Source organism: Zosterops lateralis, assembly GCF_965231275.1.
Source record: "Zosterops lateralis genome assembly, chromosome: 1".
Classification (NCBI taxonomy): Eukaryota; Metazoa; Chordata; class Aves; order Passeriformes; family Zosteropidae; genus Zosterops; species Zosterops lateralis.
In genome coordinates, this window is record NC_139762.1 from 112405164 (window position 1) to 112428247 (window position 23084).

At 37.2% G+C, this 23084-nt stretch overlaps 1 protein-coding gene across 2 annotated transcripts in view; it reads right to left on the reverse strand.

The window, feature by feature from the left end:
* The window catches only part of ST18 (ST18 C2H2C-type zinc finger transcription factor), a 99815-nt gene that overhangs the window by 15715 nt on the left and 61016 nt on the right, over nucleotides 1-23084 (reverse strand). For both annotated transcript variants that reach the window (XM_083870112.1, XM_083870113.1), the window contains 5 exons: nucleotides 22103-22207; nucleotides 20776-20981; nucleotides 17378-17589; nucleotides 8657-8902; nucleotides 2917-3032 (listed from right to left, as the gene is read on the reverse strand). In XM_083870112.1, the coding sequence (XP_083726238.1) occupies nucleotides 2917-3032; nucleotides 8657-8902; nucleotides 17378-17589; nucleotides 20776-20981; nucleotides 22103-22207 (885 nt within the window). The remainder of the gene's footprint in view (nucleotides 1-2916; nucleotides 3033-8656; nucleotides 8903-17377; nucleotides 17590-20775; nucleotides 20982-22102; nucleotides 22208-23084) is intronic.

Here is a 23084-nt window from a genome sequence, read left to right on the forward strand (position 1 = left end):
TTTTCCTTACAAAGTGCGTTCTTAAAAAGACTGTTTTATTATTGGCACAAAATTTTCATAGCAATTCGTAAATGTTGGAGCTGAAGTTTCTGATAACAAACTGTAGGCCAGAGAACAGTGATATTTAAAATAATTCCTTTCACTTCAGAAAAAATAAAGGCACTTTTTTAGAAACATATTCAATATTTATTTACTGGTAAAAGTGAGAAAGGTGTTAGTGTTGCTTGCAGAACAGAAAGCATGTCAATATCACACATCTGGTTTCAAAAAAGAACAAAACTTTCTTAAGCTGTTTCTCAGGGGAACTGAGAAGTGATACAAAGGTGGTTGTGGTTTGGGAATGGTACTCTGCAGGTTAGTGTTCCCACCAAGACTCTCCAAACCATAGGCTGCTTGCTCACCCCCCCTTCCTCCTTCCCCTGTGGCAGGTTGAAGAGTAGAATTGGAGGCACAAAAGGTGAAAGAAAGCCACATCTTGAGTTAAGAACAATTTACTGCAAATAGCAATGAGATAACAAAATGAATGGTAACAGCAAAAATATCCCTAAGTGTGCAAGATAGGCAAATGATTTCTCAGAACAGAACTGATGTTGGAAGGAAAGCCTTCTCCCTGGGTGAGGTTATAGAATGACCCCCAGGCCCCAGGCACCCCACCTCCTGGCTACTGCAACATTTAACCCTGTCCTGGCTGGAACCAAGACAATGGTATATATTTAGCAGAACAGATATACTCATTTAACCAAGAGATGGAGGTATGCTTGACCTGGAGAAGATGTTATAGCTTCTCTTTTCCCTCAGCCCTTCTTCAATTGTAACACTGAAGTTATTTATCAAACTGGGATATAGTCTTCTGCAAAAGGGCAAAGATACCAAGAAATGCAACTTGTGCATGGAGGCCAAGATGAATTAAATATACCTTTGTACAGTACTTTAAAACACTCTAACAACAACCCTGCAGAGTTGCCTTATAAAAAGCTGTTTTTCTCTTGCTGGGAATATGGATTAAAAGGGTAAGCAGATGCTTCACAAAAACTGTTAGCTAGTGCTCCATGCTAATGAAAAAGGGGTGCCTGCGATGCTCACCTGGCTATTTTCTCTGAGCTGGCAGAATGCTAGAAACTTTCAAATCTGTAAAAAAGCTTTAGGAAGACATCAGCCTCATTTTCACAGCTCATTTCAACCTAATCAATGCTGTTGTGGCCAGCAGAATTAACATGGAAAAATAGAAAGCACATGCTAGATGGTTGTATTCATACAGTAGTTTGCTCCAACTGCGCTGACCACGTTCAAAATTTTTTTCTCTGCAAGTGCCTATGTCATTTTAAAAGCTTCCTCATGATGGAGCCAACTGTACTGAATTGTTCGGTAAAATATCTGAGCTCAGTGGGATCATAGGATCATAATCTCATCTCTATATTGCCTATAGATTCTTCTGATGAATTAAAACTATTCCTTATTTAATTTTTGGCACAATTACATTTTAGAGACCTGTTTTTAGATACTGTTTGAATATAGTAGAGTACAACCACTCTAAGCTCATCATTGCCCTAGTAAATACTTTGGTGTTATTATTTAGGAGAGCAGAAAAGTATATTACAGGTATCTCAAAACAGGTCAGTATCACAAAGGAATAAATATTTAAAAAGAAAAGCCATTAGTCTTCAGCAAATAAACTCTCAGTGATTTTTGTATGCATTTGTTTTAGAAGAAGAGGCAAAACAGCCTGACCTGTAGCAATTTAGGTCATGAACTACGACTGCAGATATAATGTGGTGAGTAGACAACATGCAGACTGCATGACATGAGGGAAAAGAATTGCTCTTCACAGCAGTTTGCCCTAGGGAAATGTAAATTCTAGAGACAGCTCTAACTGCTTCAGTGCTACCGAGTCTGGAGAGCAGGACACAAGCTGGGGGGACGTGACTCGTTCATTTATGAGTGAGGCTGCAGTAATACGTTATGGACTATCACCACTAAGTGACACGGACCACACTTGTTCAGAGAGACCTGCCTTGGCTTGGGACAAAAAGAAAAGTGCCACAAATGATTGCTGAATCCTAGTTGACTATTACAGTGAAAACTGGGTTAATATCAAAATGGTATTGATGTGAACCCAAAGGGATTTAGTGAAGAGCTTAGATGAGATTTTTAAAAAGTGACTTGTGTTATGAGCTGCATGATACAATTTTAGAGAACAATTCTGAACTGAAACAAGCTGTTGTGTGCAGACAGATTTCATAGGGTCTATTTGCAGTTCTAGATAGTAAAGTTTTGGGACTTAACACAGAGCAAGTGCATCTCAGTAATTGTGAAAAGAGAGTATTAGCCTACAGTCCCGGGGCATGAATTTCTGCTGCCACTGGATTTTCAGTGGGACTGAATAACTAATTCTGCTTGGAAGGAAGCAGATGAAGGACATTTCCTACAGGTTGGAAAATGCCATTCTGTCTTGTATTTTGTCTTTTTATGAACTCTGCATGTTTTCTGTCTGCAGGAGAAATCCTGACTGCTTCTACACAAGCTCTAAGCAATGGATCTGTAATGACGATTGTTCAATTAAAGCTTATTTGATTATGTAAGAATTAGCAGACCCAATCTGTAGCGTGTGATGAAACTGTGTGTTTTGTAGAAGGAGCCACTTTGTTGTCCACTTGTTACCTATCTGTCTGAGGAATAAGGGGTGGCACCCAGTATTAATTTAGTCATTAATCTATCCAGACCCCCAGGCACACTCTGGCTTGTTGCAGCTCCAAATCTCATGCCTGCACACCCACAATGTGGGACTAAACACAGGCAGTGAATTGTGCAAGTATCCCTGCTCAGTTCCTGCAAATCTACTTCAAAACAGAAGTCAGAAGAGCAGCATAGCCAGTCTTTACCAGGGCAAAGGAAAATGCAGCATTTTTTGTGACTCACGTGATAAGTTCCTTTTTGAGATCTCTTGAATGGAGCTTGGGTTTAGGACTTGGTATGGACACATCTCCTGGGTACTTCTTTTCCTCCATGTTTTCTGGAGAGCCCACTGGATCTTTCTGAAATATTAGATGAGAATGTTACAAAAGGTTTCTCTTTTCAAGTCCTCACACAGATTCAAGAAACAATTTTCCATGGCAAGAAGAGAACCTCTTGTAAAACTTAAACAAAAAAAAATGATGGAGAGAAATTAAGAAAGTTTAGTATATCATAGTTTCAGGTCCTTACAGGCAGCATAAAAAATAGCATAAAAATGCTATGTAAATATTTCTAAAAGCAGATGCTAGTTTAAGCCATATATAGGAGAAATTTGTGTTTGTTTTATAAGGTGGTGATAAAGGCCAAAGAAAAGTAGAGAGAAGAGAAGAGAAGAGAAGAGAAGAGAAGAGAAGAGAAGAGAAGAGAAGAGAAGAGAAGAGAAGAGAAGAGAAGAGAAGAGAAGAGAAGAGAAGAGAAGAGAAGAGAAGAGAAGAGTGGTTGTTGGTGGAGCCAAACCTGCAAGGCTTTGGCATTTATGTTCTTTTATTTGCTGTGTAAGTGCATTGCTGAATTTTGAATACAATTGAAGTGGTGACCATTGCACCATAAATTGCAACCATAAATTTGAAAAAGTGTTATTTACGTATGCAAATGTAAAAGCAAAGCTTTTTAGGTCTGTGGAATGGAATGTCCTGTTATCTTATTGAAAGAGCAAATTCTTGTTAAAATAAAAATAATAAGGAACAAAAAAACTTTGAAGCTTTTTTAATAGCAGGCTGCTAAGGATAGTTCTTGATTTCTATTATTTGTAGATCAAAATCATCACTGCTGCCATGCTGCTTGGCAGATGATATGAATCACAAGCATTCACTCCCTTGGGGAGACATTTTGGAAACTTAGAGTCCTGGAAGGAAATTACATTTTTGTTTTCTGAAATATCTTCTTTGATCACTTTAAAATAGCCTGGTTCATACTGTTTGGAGACTTAATGCCTTTAATTATTATTATCTTTATGAAAGATAAGTATTCTCTTTTTGGAAAGATGCTCTGTATCTATTTTATCATTTGAGAATTCTCCAAAGCTTATAGCATCAATTATCAGACCTCTAATACTCCCTTCTTGGACTTCATATTGGTTTTGTGATTCCATTCCAATACTCAGGTGTTTCCCAGAGATTACCATCTGTAGGAGCAAAAACTGCTGCCTGTGGTTGAGAGGGGAAGGTCCCAGCCTCTGCTAAACTCACAGTGCTGGTGGCACAGATGCTCCGGGCTTGTGCAGCTGACAAACATGCCAGGACAGAGGAGCAGGGATGTCTGCAGAGTTGTGAACTCTGAGTGCAGGGCTGACTCAAATCTGGACTGAAAATGAAGTTTCTGCCTCCTGGGTCTTGTAAGCTCTGCAGGGGTGTTTCTTCTGATAAAGCTTCCATATGGTCCTCAATTCTGGCAGCTCATCTTTGCCTGTTTGGAGGCTGGATCCTCAATATTACTTTCTTCTGCTTTCTGCTACTGGCTACCTACTGCCTACTGTAACTCACACTTCACATACATACAGAAATGATGCCATATTATTGCTGTATCAATTACTACCAATTTTTTCAACCACATTTGTGGGGTTAATTTGTTTGGGAATAATCTAATCTGCTACAAATATAGAAAGCAAAAATGCATGAATTCAGCTTTACTAAACATTCTTTCACAGTAATTAATGAGTAATTATTTTAAATAAATAGAAAAACCCTCATATATTTCAGGCTTGGGGAATTATATTTCTGAAGGAGAACTTCAGATAAGGAGCAACAGAGAAAATTAACAACTACAGAAGGTCTTGATAAAGTGTTAGTACAGAAATAATAAATGATTGAAAGTCTTCCAAACATGGAAACTAAAATGCTAAAATGCAAAAGTCAAAAAACGGATGTCAGCTTTGTTTGAGATCCAAGAAATATCAAAGATACTTTTCCAAAGTTGGGTTAAATCTTGTTCCCAGTGGCATATAGGGGTGACTTTGGCAGTGGCATGTAGAGATGATTTTGCCATGGGTATTTGAATTCCTGACTACTTCTGTCTGCAAGTTCTGACCTACCTTTCTTACAAACACATAAGTGCAAGCAGGGATCATCACTGTTACAAGTTACTGTAAAATCAAAAGCTCCCCAAAGAAACAACAAAAAATTCTAACCCCCTGTTGCCAGCTGGAAGGGATCAGATGTCAAAACAACTTCAAAAAACACAGGTAAAATAGTTTCCACTTAATTTAACAGATATTAAAGAAGAATGGTTTATCAGTTTCCTGTCTAACAACTAACTCTGCCAGGCTACATCTGCATCACTGATGTGATGTTCCTAAACATTTAAAGCATGGCTTGCCTGGATCCTATGCATTGAAACCAGGCATACATCAGCCTCTTCCACTTCTGAGAGCTGCCTGGAGTAGGGGGGTGGTGAAAAGGACCTTCTAGCACTCCACTGTGATCTGAGTGCACTTCAGGATGCACCTGTAGGACACTAGAGTAGCCATAACTGTTTATGCTGCAGGATATGTTAATATTTTCATATGTGTAACTTGTGTTCTTTTTTTGTGTGTGTGTGAGTGTGTGTGTGTGAGTGTTTGAGAGTTATTCATCATGTAACTGTCTGATACCTGCTGGACAGAGCAGATTGATGGAGAATTATGTATATCCAAAGCCTGATGAAATGCTACAGTATTGCAGGTCACAGTTCATTTCACTGAGTCGTTTAATAAAAACAAGATTTTATGGTGAAGACTGACAGGAGTACACCTACAGCCACCAGTATAACTGATGTTAGAGGGTTTAGAATCGCAGTATTTTCATTTTTTATCTTTAAATAATTAGATTTTTTTTCAAGTCTTAATGGTGAATTTCCTGCATTGAGCTATTAAGATTTGTAATTTTTTAAATTTAAAGGTTTTTTAAACACACATACATATGGAAACATCAACAATTTTATACAGTTTTTTTCCTGGTATATTTCCTAGGAGTAAGTCAGATAAATAGACATTAAAACAGGTGACTTCTTCAGCATTTTCTTAGTTCCTTGAGGGACTCTTGGTGTTATTCAAGCAGCATAAAATCTTCATATATGTAGAAGCTGCAAAATCAGGACAGTGCAAAGGAAATGTAGGAAAAGGAATACTGAAACTCTGCCTTTCTAGAACCTTACATCACTACATGTGGCCCAAAAGGGATTGCTTCTGTCTGAAACACAGAAAGTCACAAATAAAGAACAAATACTTTTTGACCCTCTGCACTTAAGACTAAAAGTAGAGCATCATGTCTTGGCTTGTGTGCTTCTCCAGCTGTTTATCTTTAGAAGGAGAGATAATCCTTTGAGAAAACACCTTTAGCACTTCTCTCTTTCTGGTATGTTGGGTGATGATCGTCACAGCTAGTCAAGCCCAACAGTATGTATAATTTTTTCTTTTCCATTTGAATGGATTTATAGTTAAATGCTATTAAAATCTAAAGAATTTCAGACTAAAGGAAAAATCGGAACCAGCCCAATTGGTCCAAGCACTGCTATTTCCTGCAAAGAGCATGTGTGTATTCATGCATGCACACTACTGAAAGAAAGCAAGCAATGATACTCCATTAATGTACAGATGGAAGTTTATATTGATTTCAGCAAAGACCAGAACATAATGGTAACATGAATAACAGATAATAGCATCTGGCACTTTTAACATTTTTAAGCCCTGAAATCTTTGGAGAACTGACAGTTGAACTAACTGACAGCTCTAGTTATTTCTCAGTGCTTTCCTTTTGGAGAGATTTTGAGCTTTTTCCAGATTCAGTTTTTTTTTTTTAAGGGGGCATCTGGACAGGCTATTTTGCTGAGAGAGAGAGAGACAATATTTTCTGGAAATTACCACCAAAATTAAGCAACTGTTGTGCATATGAACCAGATAACAATGAATTAGAAATAGATATAATCAGTCATTTTCTTTGCATAAGGATAACTGCCAGTCTTTGATTTTGAAAACAGAGCCTCTGGGCCTGACATCATTGGACATATCAAGGCTCCCTGGGACAGCAAAATCTCACAGCAGAGATCTGGGGCCAGATCCTCAATTAGGGACAAAATTCACAGTGTCAAAGCACTGAATGCAAGGGGCAGCAGTGCCTGAGTGCATTGGACCATTATGTCCTATTGGGTAGTTTAGTTGCCTCCAATTCCCTGTGCTGGAAAGGGACAGGGAAATATCCAGACACCCATCATAGCCTTGTGAAAGCCAGGCAGGGATTGGGGGGATGTGGAGGTGCTCCTGTCTTGGCTCTTTCTCTGAGCTGTGATGGCAGCAGGGAGGAGGAGTGACACAACAGGTCCCCTGCCGTGTCTGTGACACCCTTGATCAGCAGCAGGGCAGTCCTCTCAAAGCTGGATGTGCTTGCTCATCGTGCAGCACGAATGGGGAAGGGCCTGAGCCCTCAGCCTCCTGCTTCATGTCAAACCCACTCCAAAACCCTGGTACAGGGATTGTTCTGTCATTGGTAAGATAAAGACCATCATTAGCCCCAAAGAGGAGACTGCAAAGGGTAGAAGACGATCCAGCCTTCAAGAAGTGCAAGTTTTTACAGTGGACACATTACAACCCACTACTCAGTGCTGATACATTTTTTCCCCTCGCAAAATTACTGAATAATCACTGAATTATCTTTTAATTCTAGGTTGTTTTTTAACTGGAGGCCTGAATCCCCTATAGCTTTACTCCATCTATGTCTTCTTGAAGTGTCAGATTTGATATTTGAACAAAAGATAATTTTGTATTAATATAATGATCAAATTCTATTATTAGATTTATAAAACCAAACAAGGAGTAGTATAAAGCCTTCCAACCAGGACATTTCTAGTTTGTTTCTGAAAGCTGTAACATAGACCTTTATCTAATCACCCTTTTAAAGAGCTGGTGGTCCCTTCCTGATTTAAGAAAAATGAAAGCAGTTGATATCCTTAAAGTCAGGCTCAAGAGAAAAAAAAATTAATGTGCCAGCAAAGTAGAATAATAAGAAAGAAAGGCCATAATAGACTATGCCTTGCTTTCAAGACAGGGTAATTATTGATTTGGAAGTGAAACTTTAGAAGATTGATGGCATAAGTTGCAATTTGAAGATCTAAGACTCAGCAGCAGAAATTTCTTGCAGTATGTAAAATAAAAAGTTTTCCAGTGAAAGAATATTACAGTCAAGGTTTAAGCATGAGTTTAAATGCCTTAATAGCAAGTTATCTAGAAGTCTGAAGAGTTGATTTGGAAAAATTGTTTTTTGCTTCAGCATGAAAGAACTGTCTTGGTTTGATTTTATTTGTTTGGGTTATTTTTATTCTGTTTTTCTTTTTTTTTTTTTTTCCTCTGGTGATTGCTAGTCCATTTGGGTGTCTGTGTTACAGGACTGAGCCATTAGGAACAAAATTTAAAAAGCAGACTCTAATAGTGGATACCTTTGTTTTCTTTACCTTAGAGACTTACAGACATTAACAAGTAGGCTCTGAAAGCAAGATTTTTCAGAGTGAGTATGGGTTTTTTTATATCCCATCCATGAGACCATTAAAACCAGATCAATGTTCATAAGCCTCTACCTATGGGAAGTGATTCCCTTTAAACTGTACTAGATGGTCCTAAAGACCATCATATGGTCTCTCATGCAAGGGAAAAAGTCACTCAGAAACTGAAAAAAAATACCTCTTTTTCTTCTTCTTTCCTGCCATGGGTCTTGCTGTAGTTGATTGGTGTATCCCAGCCTTCCTGTTCACAAAGTGCCTGGTAGAAGGCTGCATTTACCAGGATGCTGCTTGCTTTGAAAGGAGAAGAGGAAGGAGTGGGAAGTGCTGGGCTGGAAGAAGTGAGAGGCATAACTTTGTCTTGGCTTCGATTCTTTTTCATGCTCAAATCCAGTGTGCCATTTTCATCCACTTCTATCTCAGCTCCCTGACATGCAACAGGAAACAGAGACATGTTTAGATATGGATGTGGTAAGGCTGTAAAATAACCATGTGGTGCTTTTAAAGGATAAATATAAATGCACGCTTTTATTTAAATTTATCTGAATCTAAACCCAGCTTTTCGATTTATGTCAGTTAATGTCCAACTCTTAGGCAGACTTAAGAGTAGCTTCAGTAATGGTATCCCTGCATCTCAGCTTAAACATAGTAAGTAGAATTTAAATAAGATGCCACTAAACCATAACCTATACACCCTAAATCTAGTTTTATTTAAAAAAAGTTTAGCTTTAAATCTTCTTGATCTTTTCACTCTTACAGAGAACTATGACCCCAATTCACAGTTAAAAGCATTAATGCATTGTTTAGGTCATCAACAGCATTACTATTACATATCCTCCCTTCCCCCCACATCCTGGAAACATTACAACATCTGCATCATGGAGGGGGGAAGGAGGGGGAAAGAAATACATCTAAAAGTAGCACAGTAGGAGAAATTTTCACTAGGGTTTCCTACATCACTTGAAATAATATACTGCCTTTATCATACTTTGACTAGGCCACTAAGGCACAGGTCTGCACTGAGACCACAGGAGGATCTTGGGGACATTCTCCCTAATGCAGACATTCTGCCTAAGCTAACAAACCCTTTGCTTCGTGGGGAGTACAGCAAAGATCAGCCTCTAATTGCAGAAGTGTGTGCAGTCTGGGGAGAGACCCAACCTCTCTTTCCAGTCTGGGAGAAGCTGTCCTGCTCACAAAAAGGGGCAAATGCTGCTTGGCTCTACAAGAACAAAGGAAGGAAAGCCACTGTTCTGTCTTATGCTGGTTATCACAGAAAAAGAGGACAAACTCCTTTTCCTGCAATGTTCAAAAGCTGCTGAAAATGCATCTTACTAATGTAAGCAACAGCAAATTTGCCCTCATGCTTAATATGCTATACTGCATATTGACACATTTTCTATATAGGGATGCATATAAGACCAGTCCTTGCTATTGCCAACATTTACTGAAGGTGAGTAGGGGAAAAGATGCAATGTGGCTTCTGGAGGACTACTCAGTAGTCTAGTTCAGTGTTTTCCTGAATAAGGTGGAAAACATTCAAAGACTACGGAGACAAATAGGGATGTCAGAGATCTACACATTGAATACTGTAATCAACACTGTTCATTGTCTTCCTGTTGTTATCACTGCTATTTTTAATTTGCCTCACCACAAAGCTTGGCTAACACTTGGAAATTTGGAGTAGATGTGTTTGGTGCTGTGTAACTGTGGGAGACAGTTGCATAATCCAAGATTTCCTACTTTGAGGAAACTCATAGTGTAAGTGAATCACCTAGGTGTTATGTTGTAAATAGAAAAGATGTCCAGGGAGCAAGTTTGTCTGTCTTTCTTATATCTCTTCCTCAGAAAGACATTAGCAGAAGGAGTCTCTTTCTTTTTCTGCCCATTAAATATTGCTGGGGCATGATGATTAGTCAACCATTCAATTGCTGAAGATAAGGGCAGTGAAACTTGTGGCCACGCTGGCTGGACTGAGGAGGCAAGCTTCCTTCATGCAGCCTTGCCTTCTACCACTGCTAATGATGACTCATTTGAAGGTAAAATGTGATTGATTAAATCTTCTGAATCAGAAGGAAAATATTGGTGGTAGATGACAAATTAAGGCCCAACAATCTCTCTTCACTCAGCCAGCATGACTCCTTTTTGCATCCATGAGCCTGACACAGATGCCCACCTAGACTGAAGCACCACCAAGCCATCTGCTTGTCCCTGGTTCAGAAACTCAGGCACCTCTTATGTTTGCTTCTCCCACATAGCCAAGTTCACATTTTCAATCATACAGCTTAAAGAGAGAGATGTTTTATTATATTTATGGGAAGTAAATACACTTCTAATATGTTCATACTAAGACGCTTTGGTTATATCTTTCTGCCCCTTTTTAGTAAATAGTTTAATCTCCTGTGATAGTTTTAAGCCCTGAATTTGACAGTGCAGCTTATCCTGGATAATAACTTAGTAACCACAACATCTTATGCCATCTGTATAATATCAAATACATTTTTATACCAGCATTAATAAACCTTAGTTACAAAAATCCAAGATATTAACTATATCAGTGCCAAGCACACACTCCAGGATCTGACAATATAGCTCTGCCACGATCGCCCCAGTGTTTTTTGGCTTCATAGTTGATATGTAACTATAGCAATGAAACAGAGCTACAGTAATCAAGTTTAATGACCAATGTAAAGTAAAATGCTAAATATTGTAGTTGCTGACATTTTTCATAATAAAAAAACTTGGGTTAAGTCTGCACAACCAACAATCACATAAAATTCCAGACCTCTGTGACAGATGGCTTAGAAAAGGAAGCCATGTGACTGGGCTGCGGTAGTTTTATAGTGCAAAACCCATAAATAGTGCAGATTCTCTGTCACTGACAAAATATCCACTACTCAGAAGGCAACAGCAACAACAAAAAGGACCAAAAACGATCAAGGTCCCCTTCTTAATGCAACTCAACATAGAAAAATATCAGAAAATCATTCTCTCTGAGAAACAGATGCCAATAGCCTCCACAAGGAGCTCTGACTGATAAGCAGAACACTTACAAACATGGATATTTAAAGCTTTCTCAACACTTGCCTGAAATTCATGTAGAAGTTGGGTTGTCCAACACATACTTAATTCTGATCAGGGAAGGCTGGGTTGTGTGTGAAGTAGTGTGCAGATGGGGTTTAAGTGAGCTCACAGATGCACACAACAATTAAATAAAGTCATGGGAAAAATATCCCCCTTTGCCCATTGCAGGACTGGTCACACTTTTACAGCATGGCTTTTTACTCATAATGGTATAAAAGAGCTATTGCTTTGGTGCCTTCCTAGCAAACTCCAAATGGCAGAGCGAAAAAAGGGAAGTCAGAGTTATTGCTCCAGTTTACATTCCTACTCTGATCCCACCCTCCTCTCAATATGTCTCCTTTGCTTGCTTAACCACATTTATTTTTACATTAATTTTTAAATGGAACTAAAAGGACAAAAATGGCAAATATGAAAAAATGCTAAAGCAGTGCTCTGACATGCTGACAGAAAATGGCACTTACTATGCTCAGCTCAGGCTTGTAAAGGCTGTGTTCTCCTCACTGAAGGCAAGATCTTATTACTGTTGACTCTAGTGCATGTGTGAAAAGCCCTATATTTATCCATTTATCATGACATATTTAAAATACAGCTACTAAAACAATGTAAACTGTTCTGATTATTCCTTAAAACAAAACAAAGATTAAAATGTATCTTTTTATTTTCTAACTTATGTTTGTTTTAAGGTATTTACATCTTTGCAGCCTGATTTTGATCTTACTCACATTTACATTTACACTAGTGTAAACCAGTAAAATATCCACTGAAGCAATGAAGAGAAATCAATGAACATGATAGGATACACACAGTAATTAAATTCAGGTTACTTCTTACCTACTACCTAATCAGTGACAGTCTAATCCCCCCACTTTAGTTTTACAAGCAGCTGGTAAAAGGATTCCAGAATAAAAATGAAAGAAGAATGATTGGAGCACGTTTTCTTTATTTTAGTAGCTATTCAGTGAAAAAATAAGGTACAAATAATACTTTATTACCAAAAGTGAAGACTAATATAAATATGTAAACCAAAACCCAAAAAAAAAGGTCTTTATACTCTCCAACTGCTATGTACAATAAAGTAAATTTTTTTAAGCCTTATTTATCTTATGACGTAAATATTAGGGAATTTTTTTAATACTTAATTAGGTCCTGTCCTTGGAATTGAATTACAACAGCGAGGGCAATAAAGGATGCTAGTTTTTTGTGTCAAATTTCTCCTGCATTTTTTTGTATGCTTTTGGTTCTTCTGATCACTCATAACATTTAATACTCTCCAGTGTGTCTATGATAATGATTACAAGTTAAGCTATCTCAGCTGGATCAGAAAGAGTAAATTATTGTGTCTGCATGGATCTTATTTCAAACCTGTGACATAAGGGAGATTGTGTCATGAAATATAAGGGAATTCATGTATTCTTTGGCTGGCATCAGCCATGGAACTTAATGCTAAGGAAGCCCAAAGAAACAACATGATCAGTGATTTTGCATTCCCCCTAGCAGTTCTGTCTGGTTTGGAAAGCTCAGAAGAGCTCTTAAGTTCTGGTACTGGGAGTAAATGAAACTCATGTCTTGCTGTGTGTATGAATAATGTTCTTAGTACAAGTTCCTTCAAAAGAGTGCAATCTTTTCTATTCCCAGCCAATAAAAACACATGCACCTGGTCCTCAATTCTTCACACTTAAATTTAAGCAATTGAGTACTTCTGCAGAAAATGAAAATATTCATTTGGGTCAAAATGAGAAAACTTGTAACAGACCAATGACATCCAAGACAAAAATGGAGTCACGGTTTAAGCCCAGAGCAGTTCACAAATTAAAAAAAGCTAGCCAAGAAGGTACTTAGAGAGTAATATGCACAGCAGTATTACAGGATGGTACCTAGTGATACTCTTGGATGATTTTTCATTCTGTATTTAGGATTTAAGGTATTTGGAGTAAAGTACTGCCTGACAAACATGCTGAGTGCTAACTACATTTTTTAAATAATTGATGCAATTTTCACCATCATCAATATCCAAGAATGGAGAGATGACACAATTTTGTTCAAAACCAGAATGTAAACTTTAAACATTTTTAGCAAGCATGATTTTATTTTTATTTTTTTTGTTGTTGTTGTTTTCTTTCAAGGCATAGTGTGCATATGCCATTTTGTCTAAACAGGTGGGAAAAACACCAAAACAGTCAACAAAATGTTTGGCAAGCAGTAGTGATGAGGATACAGATAAACTATTGCCTGCAGCTACCTCACTGAGACGTGTGTGGTGAGGCCTGTAAACAGGGGAGATCCCTGGAAGTTATGATGATGTGGATTCTTACACAGAGCTAGAAACTGCAGGCTAAGCCTCCTAGGGGAGCCCTTCTGGTGACTTCAGTGGGAGCTGAAGGCAGCTACATAAACTGCAAATCAAACACAACCAGGAGACTGGCTTGGGGTACTGACTGCATGAGAATTGCCTGGTTGGGATTCTATTCAGTGGAAAAGTTAACTGCAGTCCCAGGCTGAATGGCTCAGACAGTGCAACATTAATGTGGTATTAATTATTTTGAAAACTATATCATTAAAGTGTCTGATGATCTTACTATTTTGTATGCAACTGGTACATAATTCATAGAGAGGGTTTAAGATTCATTTTACTGGTCATTTCAGAATAAATATATTATTTTAATGGCTTAATTTTTAAATTATTATTTTTAAACTTGGGATATTTGTCAGATCACCTTGGACATAAGGTCTTTTTGGAAGTTTTTCTCACCAGTGGTACTGTTAATGTGTAATGTGACTTCTCTATCCTTGCTATGCTTCATTTTCTCTTTTGTTGTCTTGGATTTTCCCTTTTGAACTGATATGTAGAGAATGAAAGATATATATTTAAAAATCCAGTAAATTATTGAAATTTAGAACTATGTTATAAAATACATTTATTTTTTCACTTAAGTGTTATCTGTATATACAGGAAAGTGGTGAATATTCAGGGTAAACTATCCAGCTCTTTTTAGGAGAGGGACAATGCTTTGGGGATCGAGAAATAGAATTTAAACGGCAAAAAGTAGAAAAAAGTACTTGGGAACACACTTGTGCTAAAAAGCATTTTGTTTTCCCCACTTGTTTAAACAAGGCAACATATGCATGCCTTGAGCAAATATAAGAAAATTCCACTTACTTAAAATGTTTGAACTTTAAGTTCTGCTTTTAAAACAGAAGCATAATATTTTTACATCTCTGACAATTGTGCAACTGGCAAAGTACTTTCAGCAAATTTGGGAAGTCTTCTGCAGTCTCACATATCCTTTTTCTACCACCACACAGCCTCCCATCTGTAAAGAACCAAGGGTTGGATTGCTGGGAGGCTGCCTGATGCCCAAACACCTTTACAAGCCAGGAGTTTTGATCTGTTAAACTATGAACCATGCTAATCAGGTTTTCCTAGAAAAAGGAACAAAAGGGTGTTTCAAGGGGCAGGGCTGAGATGCTTGATACTGTGAGGTTCTGAACACAGCCACTCCAAACAGTTATTTTCAAACCTGTTGAATTTCAAACCTGTTGAATTTCAAACCTGTGTGTACTGTCGAGTAGAAAAAGTAAATAATTAACTCTGTAGTAATGCATGGCATTATTTGGGTTCAAATACAGATATAATCTCAAGAGAGGGGGTTTTTTTAATAATCTAAACATTTGTAAGGTATTCTAGCAATTAAACATTTACATTTGTGGCCACTACCAGCCACGAGACAATTCAGAAAAACTGATAAATAGTATTTTATTATTTCATATTTTAAAATTAGAAAGTGTCTTCATTGAAGAGAGTCTGGCAACCTAATTCCATGATTTTTTGGTTTGAATCTTGTATGATCAAAGTAATAAATATACAGAACCAAACAAAAATATGTTTTGTGTACTTTTGGACACCAAATCTGTTTGGGGCTTACTTGTCTGTGTTTTGGCCAGAAGCTAATTCTGATTCTTCTGTCAGATGTTTTGTAGCAGCATGCCCTCCAGAAAGTCTGGCAAAAGTGGAGGCATGCAGATAGCAAGGTAGGCAGGTGATTTTCTTTTAGGCTGGATTCCTGGCTGTGAAAAAGGAGTAAGCTATGTGCCCCAAGTGCCCCTCTGTATCATTACTATTATGTTCACTTCCATTCAATCCTTCCCCATGATTTGGCAACTGTGAAGCAGGTACACAAGAGAAAGTCTTTGGGTTATGCCTGGTCCCTTTACTGCTCTTCTCTGGCAACAAAGGTCTATTGCTGAGGTCAGCCAAAGGCTGCTGCAGCAATTTAATCCAACCATTGGCATCAGTTTCCATTTCCCTACTAGAAGAAGTTTCTATTAAAGACTGATGGAAGGAGGTTTTTTTGCAGCAGATATCAGGGATGGATCTGTCATTAGGAAAGGTTCTATGAGCAGTCTTTGGAACAGATAATGAGTTATATTATGTGTTCCATAGATAATGTGGCCTTCCCGAAAATTTTTACCCTGTGCCCTGTGGCATATCCCAACATTGATTTTAATGTCCAAAACTTCACACACAAATAGAAATCACAAGCAGCAAAAGTAGGGGACATCACTCTGCAAAGGCACAAGGCTCAGAATACCTAACAAGGTATTATGCTGGTGGCAAAATTAATGGTTTCTCTCAAAAAATAATAGGTAACCTCCTAACAATGGTGAATAAACCCTCAACCAAAATGTAGATCAACAGCTGTGGAAGACACATCTAGCCAGACTGAGCCTGTGAGGCTCAGATATCAGAGAGATAAGGTAGAGTGCCACTGACTTGCAGAAAAACAGATTATCTGTCTTTTGGTGCAAACATCATGGGTCAGTGTCCCACAGCAGAAACACACCTGCTATGCTGTGTTTTGACAAATGTACCTCTTTTCACTCCCCAATGATTTCTCCTTAAGTTCTTGTAATGACTCCCACTCATCTACAAAGAGCTTTCAAAAGTTTCATTGCAGTGGAACATGTGTGACTTTAATGCAAATAATAAACAATAGTGCTCCCACACCACTGTCATCAGAAGAAAATCTTGTCTATTTTCATCAGCATTATAATACTATGTAATGGCACAGAAAATAAGGCTCATAGCTCACACAGCACCATTTGTAAATCATAAAGATCTGTGAGGAAATGCAGAGCAGAAACCAAAACATGAAAGCCACACAAACATCTACAAAATTAGGCAGCTTTCCATTATGACAGACTTGCCCAAATTATCTATCTCCAAACGCAGTGGGCCTGATTCTCCACTCTTGCCAGCAGAAAGAGGAATTTTACCATAGTCAGTTGTTATTCCCCCTTCTCCACCTTGCCAAACTGTTAGGGGCTCCAAACACAACATTCTCCATAGGTAGTTCTGTTCCATTGCTAGCAAAATGTCTCTTTGATTAATCATATTTTATATATATATATATATATATATATATATATATATATATATATATATATGTCTCCAAAACGATCACTAATGGCAGGCTTCAGAGGGAGAAAAATTCCTTCTTAAAACAGATCTTACTCATTATCCACCACAGATTGTTGTTGGATTTCAAATAACCTTTTTCGTTTTTCCTCCCAGAAAACTCCCCCCTTGTAATTAGGGCTCAATTATGAAAAGAATTAACAACATAATTCCTGCTATTTATTTAGTTTTATCAGAACTGGTCACTGCATTACTGATTTTTTTTTTTCTCTGTCTCTCTTCAAAAGAGCATGCAAACAGAAGCCTCCTTTTGGGGGATTTAATGCAGTCACTAACATGAAAGACAGTTTATTCGCACAGTTCAGTAGCTAGCACACCCTCCAGGTTCTTGGACTACCCTACCTTGGCAGACAGACTCTGTGGTTTGTTGGAGAGGATCTCTGCTGCTTCCCTGCAGCGGGTGGAAAGGTTCAGGATAGCAGCAGCTGCTGCTATGTGGGTGTCTTCACTACATTGACCGTAGCTATAAGAGTTGGCATGGCAAGGGCTCTGTGTGTGGGCGCTAGCACTAGGCAGTCGATTAGAAAATTTCACTGGATTTGAAAAATGCTTTGCTGTTGAAGAGAGATTTGATTAGCAATCGCATGTATGAAATTTTTCCCGTTAAATAGTTTTGCTTCTCAGACTACAATTTCACGCGTAAAAAAATATTCAAAGATTACATTTAAAACAATCCATTTGCTATTGCCAGTATGGGTTTACAGTAAAAATTATTTTGGAAACATAACAATTTAAATTTTCCTTGAGAAATAGACACCTGTCAACAAACCTTCTGAGATTATTACTCATATTTTACTTATCCTTAACTCAGGCTTTAAAAACAACGATGTCCAAGGAAAGACTGAGCAAGTGTTAGTGTGGTATCCATCGTGATTTGGCCACTCCAGTGGACAAATGCAATTGTAAACATATTCTTATAAAGGCTTCCTCTTGGAGCTCTATTGTGCAAAAAAAGCCCCCACAGTGACTTGTCCAGTCTTAGCTAAAACAACACTGCTTACTCTACTTAGATGAATAAGTCTGCTACATAAGTAGTTTTGCTTATGTGACTAAGGAGCACAAATCCAGGCTCTTGAATGAAGCAGAGAAATCAGATAAAAACATTACCTGTAAGGAATATTCAGTACTGATTTCATGGAAATATTTAGAAATTTATCTCTATCCTTTAATCAACTAAAAAACTAATGAACATACATATGATCCTGATTTGCAGTCTTTTGTTGGCTATATTTGGAATAATACACAGATTTATTAGGCACAGGGAGGTCGGTTGAAAATTAAATACTAACAGGTGAACAGAAAAGCACTTTCACAGACAAAAGTGGTGTGTGTGGTTCTTCATTTTCTTCTTCATCAGCAGCATTTACCCGAAAACAGTCAGAGAGAACTCTGCTGTGTCTTCTGGATTTTGGAGCTTGAGATGCCATAAATTGTTGCAGGGAGAACACAGCACCATGATTTCAGCTCTAAAGAAGCAATAATCACTTCTTTTGTCTGCAGCCCTCACAGTGTCCTACAAAGATAAACTAAGCAAAATCCAATTTCTCAGCCTACACCCAGATACATCAAGAACATTTCTGCATATGGCCATCTGCTTGTTCCCTAAAGATCTGAGCCCCAAGGCTCTGGATCCCTTTGGATGTAGAGCTTTGGCTGAGTGCTTTTTAATGCTAAGAGCTACACAAGGCATAGGAGGACTCATCTTCCCTCAAACTTGGGATGCTCTGAAAGAAATGCTTGTTTATTTGCTTTGACTGCAGCTGAATGCTCTATTCCATTTCTCTAAGCACTAGAGGCATCTCAGTAGAGCAATACATGAAAGCCTCATGATTCAGTCCTCCCTTTCTCTAGTGAAAATTAAAAAGGATTTATCTACCCTGCTGTAAGCACAGCACAAACAAGACAGTCTTCATTTTTAACAGTTACCACGATGAAATTTAAATTGTGCAATTTTCATTACCTATCCTAAAAGAAAAACAAACAAACAAACAACTAACCAACCAACAGAAAAAAATACCTCAGGCTATAAAGGGTGTATATTTTGTTAAAAAAAAAAAAAAAAACAAACCCACAAAACAAACAAAAAAACCTCAACAAGTTTACAAGTGCAGCATCCACAGAGGACTAATGATGGGCTTTTGTCTGGCTACATATTTACATAGGACTCTGAACCCATCACTACATCATCAGCTTCTTATTGCCAACTTTTGTATACCTGAATAGTTAAATCACTCACCAGCTCTTTTACTTTCACCTTTCCATTAAAATAATAGCTGCACATTGCAATCTTTGCAAGAACAACGGGCTGTAAACTTCAGCTCGGATATACTTCATACATAAATTGCATATATATGTATTTGCATTTGTATAAAAACATTTCAATCATTTTTTCCTTGAAATGAACCTGTGAAATAGACATACATCTGTACAAAGAGACAGCTAATAGGGAATATTCAATTTTACAAACAAAATTGGAAAATCTGCCACCCAAGAAGCTGGCAATGCATATATTTGCTTTCATTTAAGCAAGCCTGTTTTCCAGGTCAGATAAATATCTGCTTTTCATTTGCAATTTTAAATAGAGTATTTATATATATACACACAAAACCCAAATATCTACAAAAATATGTGTGGTTTTGTGTACTTAGACACATGCACAAATAAATATAAAAATAAACAAGTTTTTATAAATATATAAAACATATATAAATTTTATCATATTAGATGTGTATTATATTATAATTATGTTATATATTAATTTAATCATTAACAATTTTTTTGCTTTTCTGTTCACCTTACTATGAATTTTCTTTGTTGGACTAAGTGGGACAAATTTTTTTTTCCTATTTCATTTCACTTTACTAATCGTTTTGTCATTAACAAAACAAAAGCCAACTAAAAAGTTTATTTTTCACATTGTTCTGGATCTATTTTCTCCTGACCCCAGTTTTGGCAGAATGAAACATTTCCATTTCCCTCATGGCAACAGAATTATTTGTTTTTTGAAACTAAGGAATATTTTATAATGGTCAATACAATGGCAGAGCCTTGCCAGTGTTTCCTATGCAGATTCTGAAGAGCATCTGCAATAAACCATCAGTGTGGTATCTCATTTGTGCAGAACAGTACCTCAGCAAATCTGTAAATGATGCCAGCAGAGGAATCTTGATAACAATTTGAAACACTGGATATTACTGCACCACAGATATGATTTACTGCAGAAATATGAGGTACCAAAACAAATTCAGCCCAGGCCTAGAATTAATGGAGCTGGGGCAAATGCTCATGTAGGAGGAATAATACCTGTAGGATTCACCTAAATGGCATCTGAAGTACCTTTGAAACCTAACTTGGATGTACTTATACTATAATTCATTACATCTTGTGCAGAGACATTCCACAGGACTTCTCATCTATCCCATAAAGATATCACAATTTAGTCAAGGAAGAAGGTAATGGGTGAAACATAAAACATTCCTTTTTACTCCTCTTTTCCACACATAACTGCTTTTAAAAGAAGCATCAAAAAAGTAATCCTTCTAGTGATGATATTTAGTATTTTAAGATTCTACATTCTACAAATTAGTGATTCTATTTAACATTGTACACACAAGTGAATAAAGATGGCTTCTACAGACCTTTTTAGAATTCTAGAAATTTGAAAGCAGAACAAGCAAAAAGGAAAAAAAATCATTGACATTTTGCCCCTTTTTCAAGAAAAAATTGAATTTTGAGCTTACATTCAAGAAACTGAGGTGTTTTTTGACCTTGTGACACAGGTGCTGTTGTGCATTTGCCAAAGACTTGTGCATCGAAACTGGCATAATCAAATGGGACTTTCCCAAACTTCTCCTGTTCTTTCACCAGAGTGCCTCTGGAGGAAGTGACTGGCTGTGAAGTTCTGTAACCGTACTGAGATACCTCAGGCTGCTTTGCTAAATTTGTCCTGCAGAGAGGAAGAAAAGAATGAAGGAGAAAGACAAGAATGTATTTAAATAACCTTGTCTTGAAAAGTAGGATATGACTGCATCTCATAATCCAAAAGTGTGCTATTACCACATACAAAACATAATGGTGAGCGTATATAAGAAATAAACAGCATAAACATAGTTGCTGACTAGTAGTCAAAAAGTACTTTGACTACTTCACAAACTAAAAGATGAGAACATAAAAAAATGCAGTATTCTTTAACAGTAGTTTGGGCTACTTACAAGGAAGTTACTGATTTACTGCTAGATTATCCCTTCCTTTAGTTCTAAAAATTTGTCTGGATTTTTTTCTAGCGTTCAGGTTTTTTGATCAGTATTGTTCTCACTTTACTGTGAATGAGTATAGTATAAATATAATATAAGATGATTTGAAATAATTGCTTGTGCTATTTGGGAGGAATGAATGATTTATGGTGTGTCATTCCATTTAGTTAATGTTCAGTAACTACTTGTCTTTAGTAATTTCCTTAGGACTTTTCATATATAGAGTTAAGGCACGTGCAGTTGGCAGACACATGGACATAATATTCTGTAATGGCTCTGAAGGAACCATTAGAGCTGATCATGTCAATAATCCACAAATTAAAGTGTCCCCAAATAGACCTGAATATAATAGGTTGTAATGGTCGTGGTGCCAATGATGTGCAAATTATGTGTGTCTGTAGGGTCTATATAACTCAGACAAAATACAATTGCAATAAAAAGTGTTTCTCCTTTTTGATGTCATTGTATAAAAGTAAATTAAAGTAATTAAACCAATAAACTAAAAATAAAAAAAATTCAATTAATTGTTCCGATCAGGTTATTTGTGCGGAAGTAAGATTTAATAGGATATGTTTGATTGCTTATCCAAAGATACGTCTCTTGTCTTTAATGTCAGCCACATGCACAAGAACCAACAGAAAGATGGTGATTTATTTTGGGAATCAGATAGTTTTGCAGAGGTTCATCTTGGAAAACTGGGTTACCACTGAAGCTGAAATCTGAAGTGGGTGAAAGATCTGAGGACCAACCAACAGAGTTTGTGCATAAATAAGAATTTGTTTGTTTAGAGAAACTGGTTTGTGGGGGCTCCTACCTGTGAGTCTGGTCATGGCACTGCCCAGCTTTTTGAGACTCGAGCTGGTTCTTTTCCTGGGACATTGCCAGCTTTTCAGCTGCAGCAATTGGACAACCAGAAAGGCTGTTGAAAAGCAAAGGTAAAGAATAGAAACAACAAGAAAAAAAACATTGAAATTAATTCTTGGGCAAAGGAGATGTGTGCTGTTTTTCTGTGGAAACCAGTGACTTTGATGGTCTGTGCATTTAAGGGAACTGCTGGTGTTATAGCCCAGATTCATCTGTTTTTCAATCCTTAATGCAAAACTGTGAAATCTGTGTATTTTAGGTGGTATATCTGGAAACTGAATCATGTAGGAGTTTTCCACAGTTCAGCTTTGATGTTTTGTGTCTGGCAAGTCACTAGTAAATTTTCTGACAAATGACATTTACTTTATCAGCTAAACCATGCATATAAGCCTCCTGCTGACTAAAAGGAAAGTGAATTTTAGAAAAAAAAACACAGGGATATATGAGAGAGTGTTACCAAAGAACACATTTTGTCATTTCAAGTTGCGCTAGCTTATATTTTCCCATTTGTTTTATTAGATTAGAACATGTTTTCTTATCCTATTCATGGGTGCTCATGATACAACTGATGTGTTTCAAAGATAACTGGGGATTGAAAACAGGAAAAACAAAGAAAAAATATCTTCTTGTGCCTTATATATTCTTTTAGACAAGCTTGTCATATGTCTGATAAAGACTGACTTACTATTTCTAGTATTAAAACACAGTATGATAAACCTTAACTTTGGTGCACTGTGCAGTAACAAATCAATCAATGAACAAGAAACTCCGAAATCCCACAAAAATTCATATCAACAAAGAAAGTTGGTTTTGAAATTCTCATTTCTCAGGTTCAATTTTAAAATTGACATTATATTTTCCCAGAAGCAATATGATAGAATATACTGCTTGCAGCAGAAAGCTGTACTGACAAGAGCTGTGTTGACAGCAAT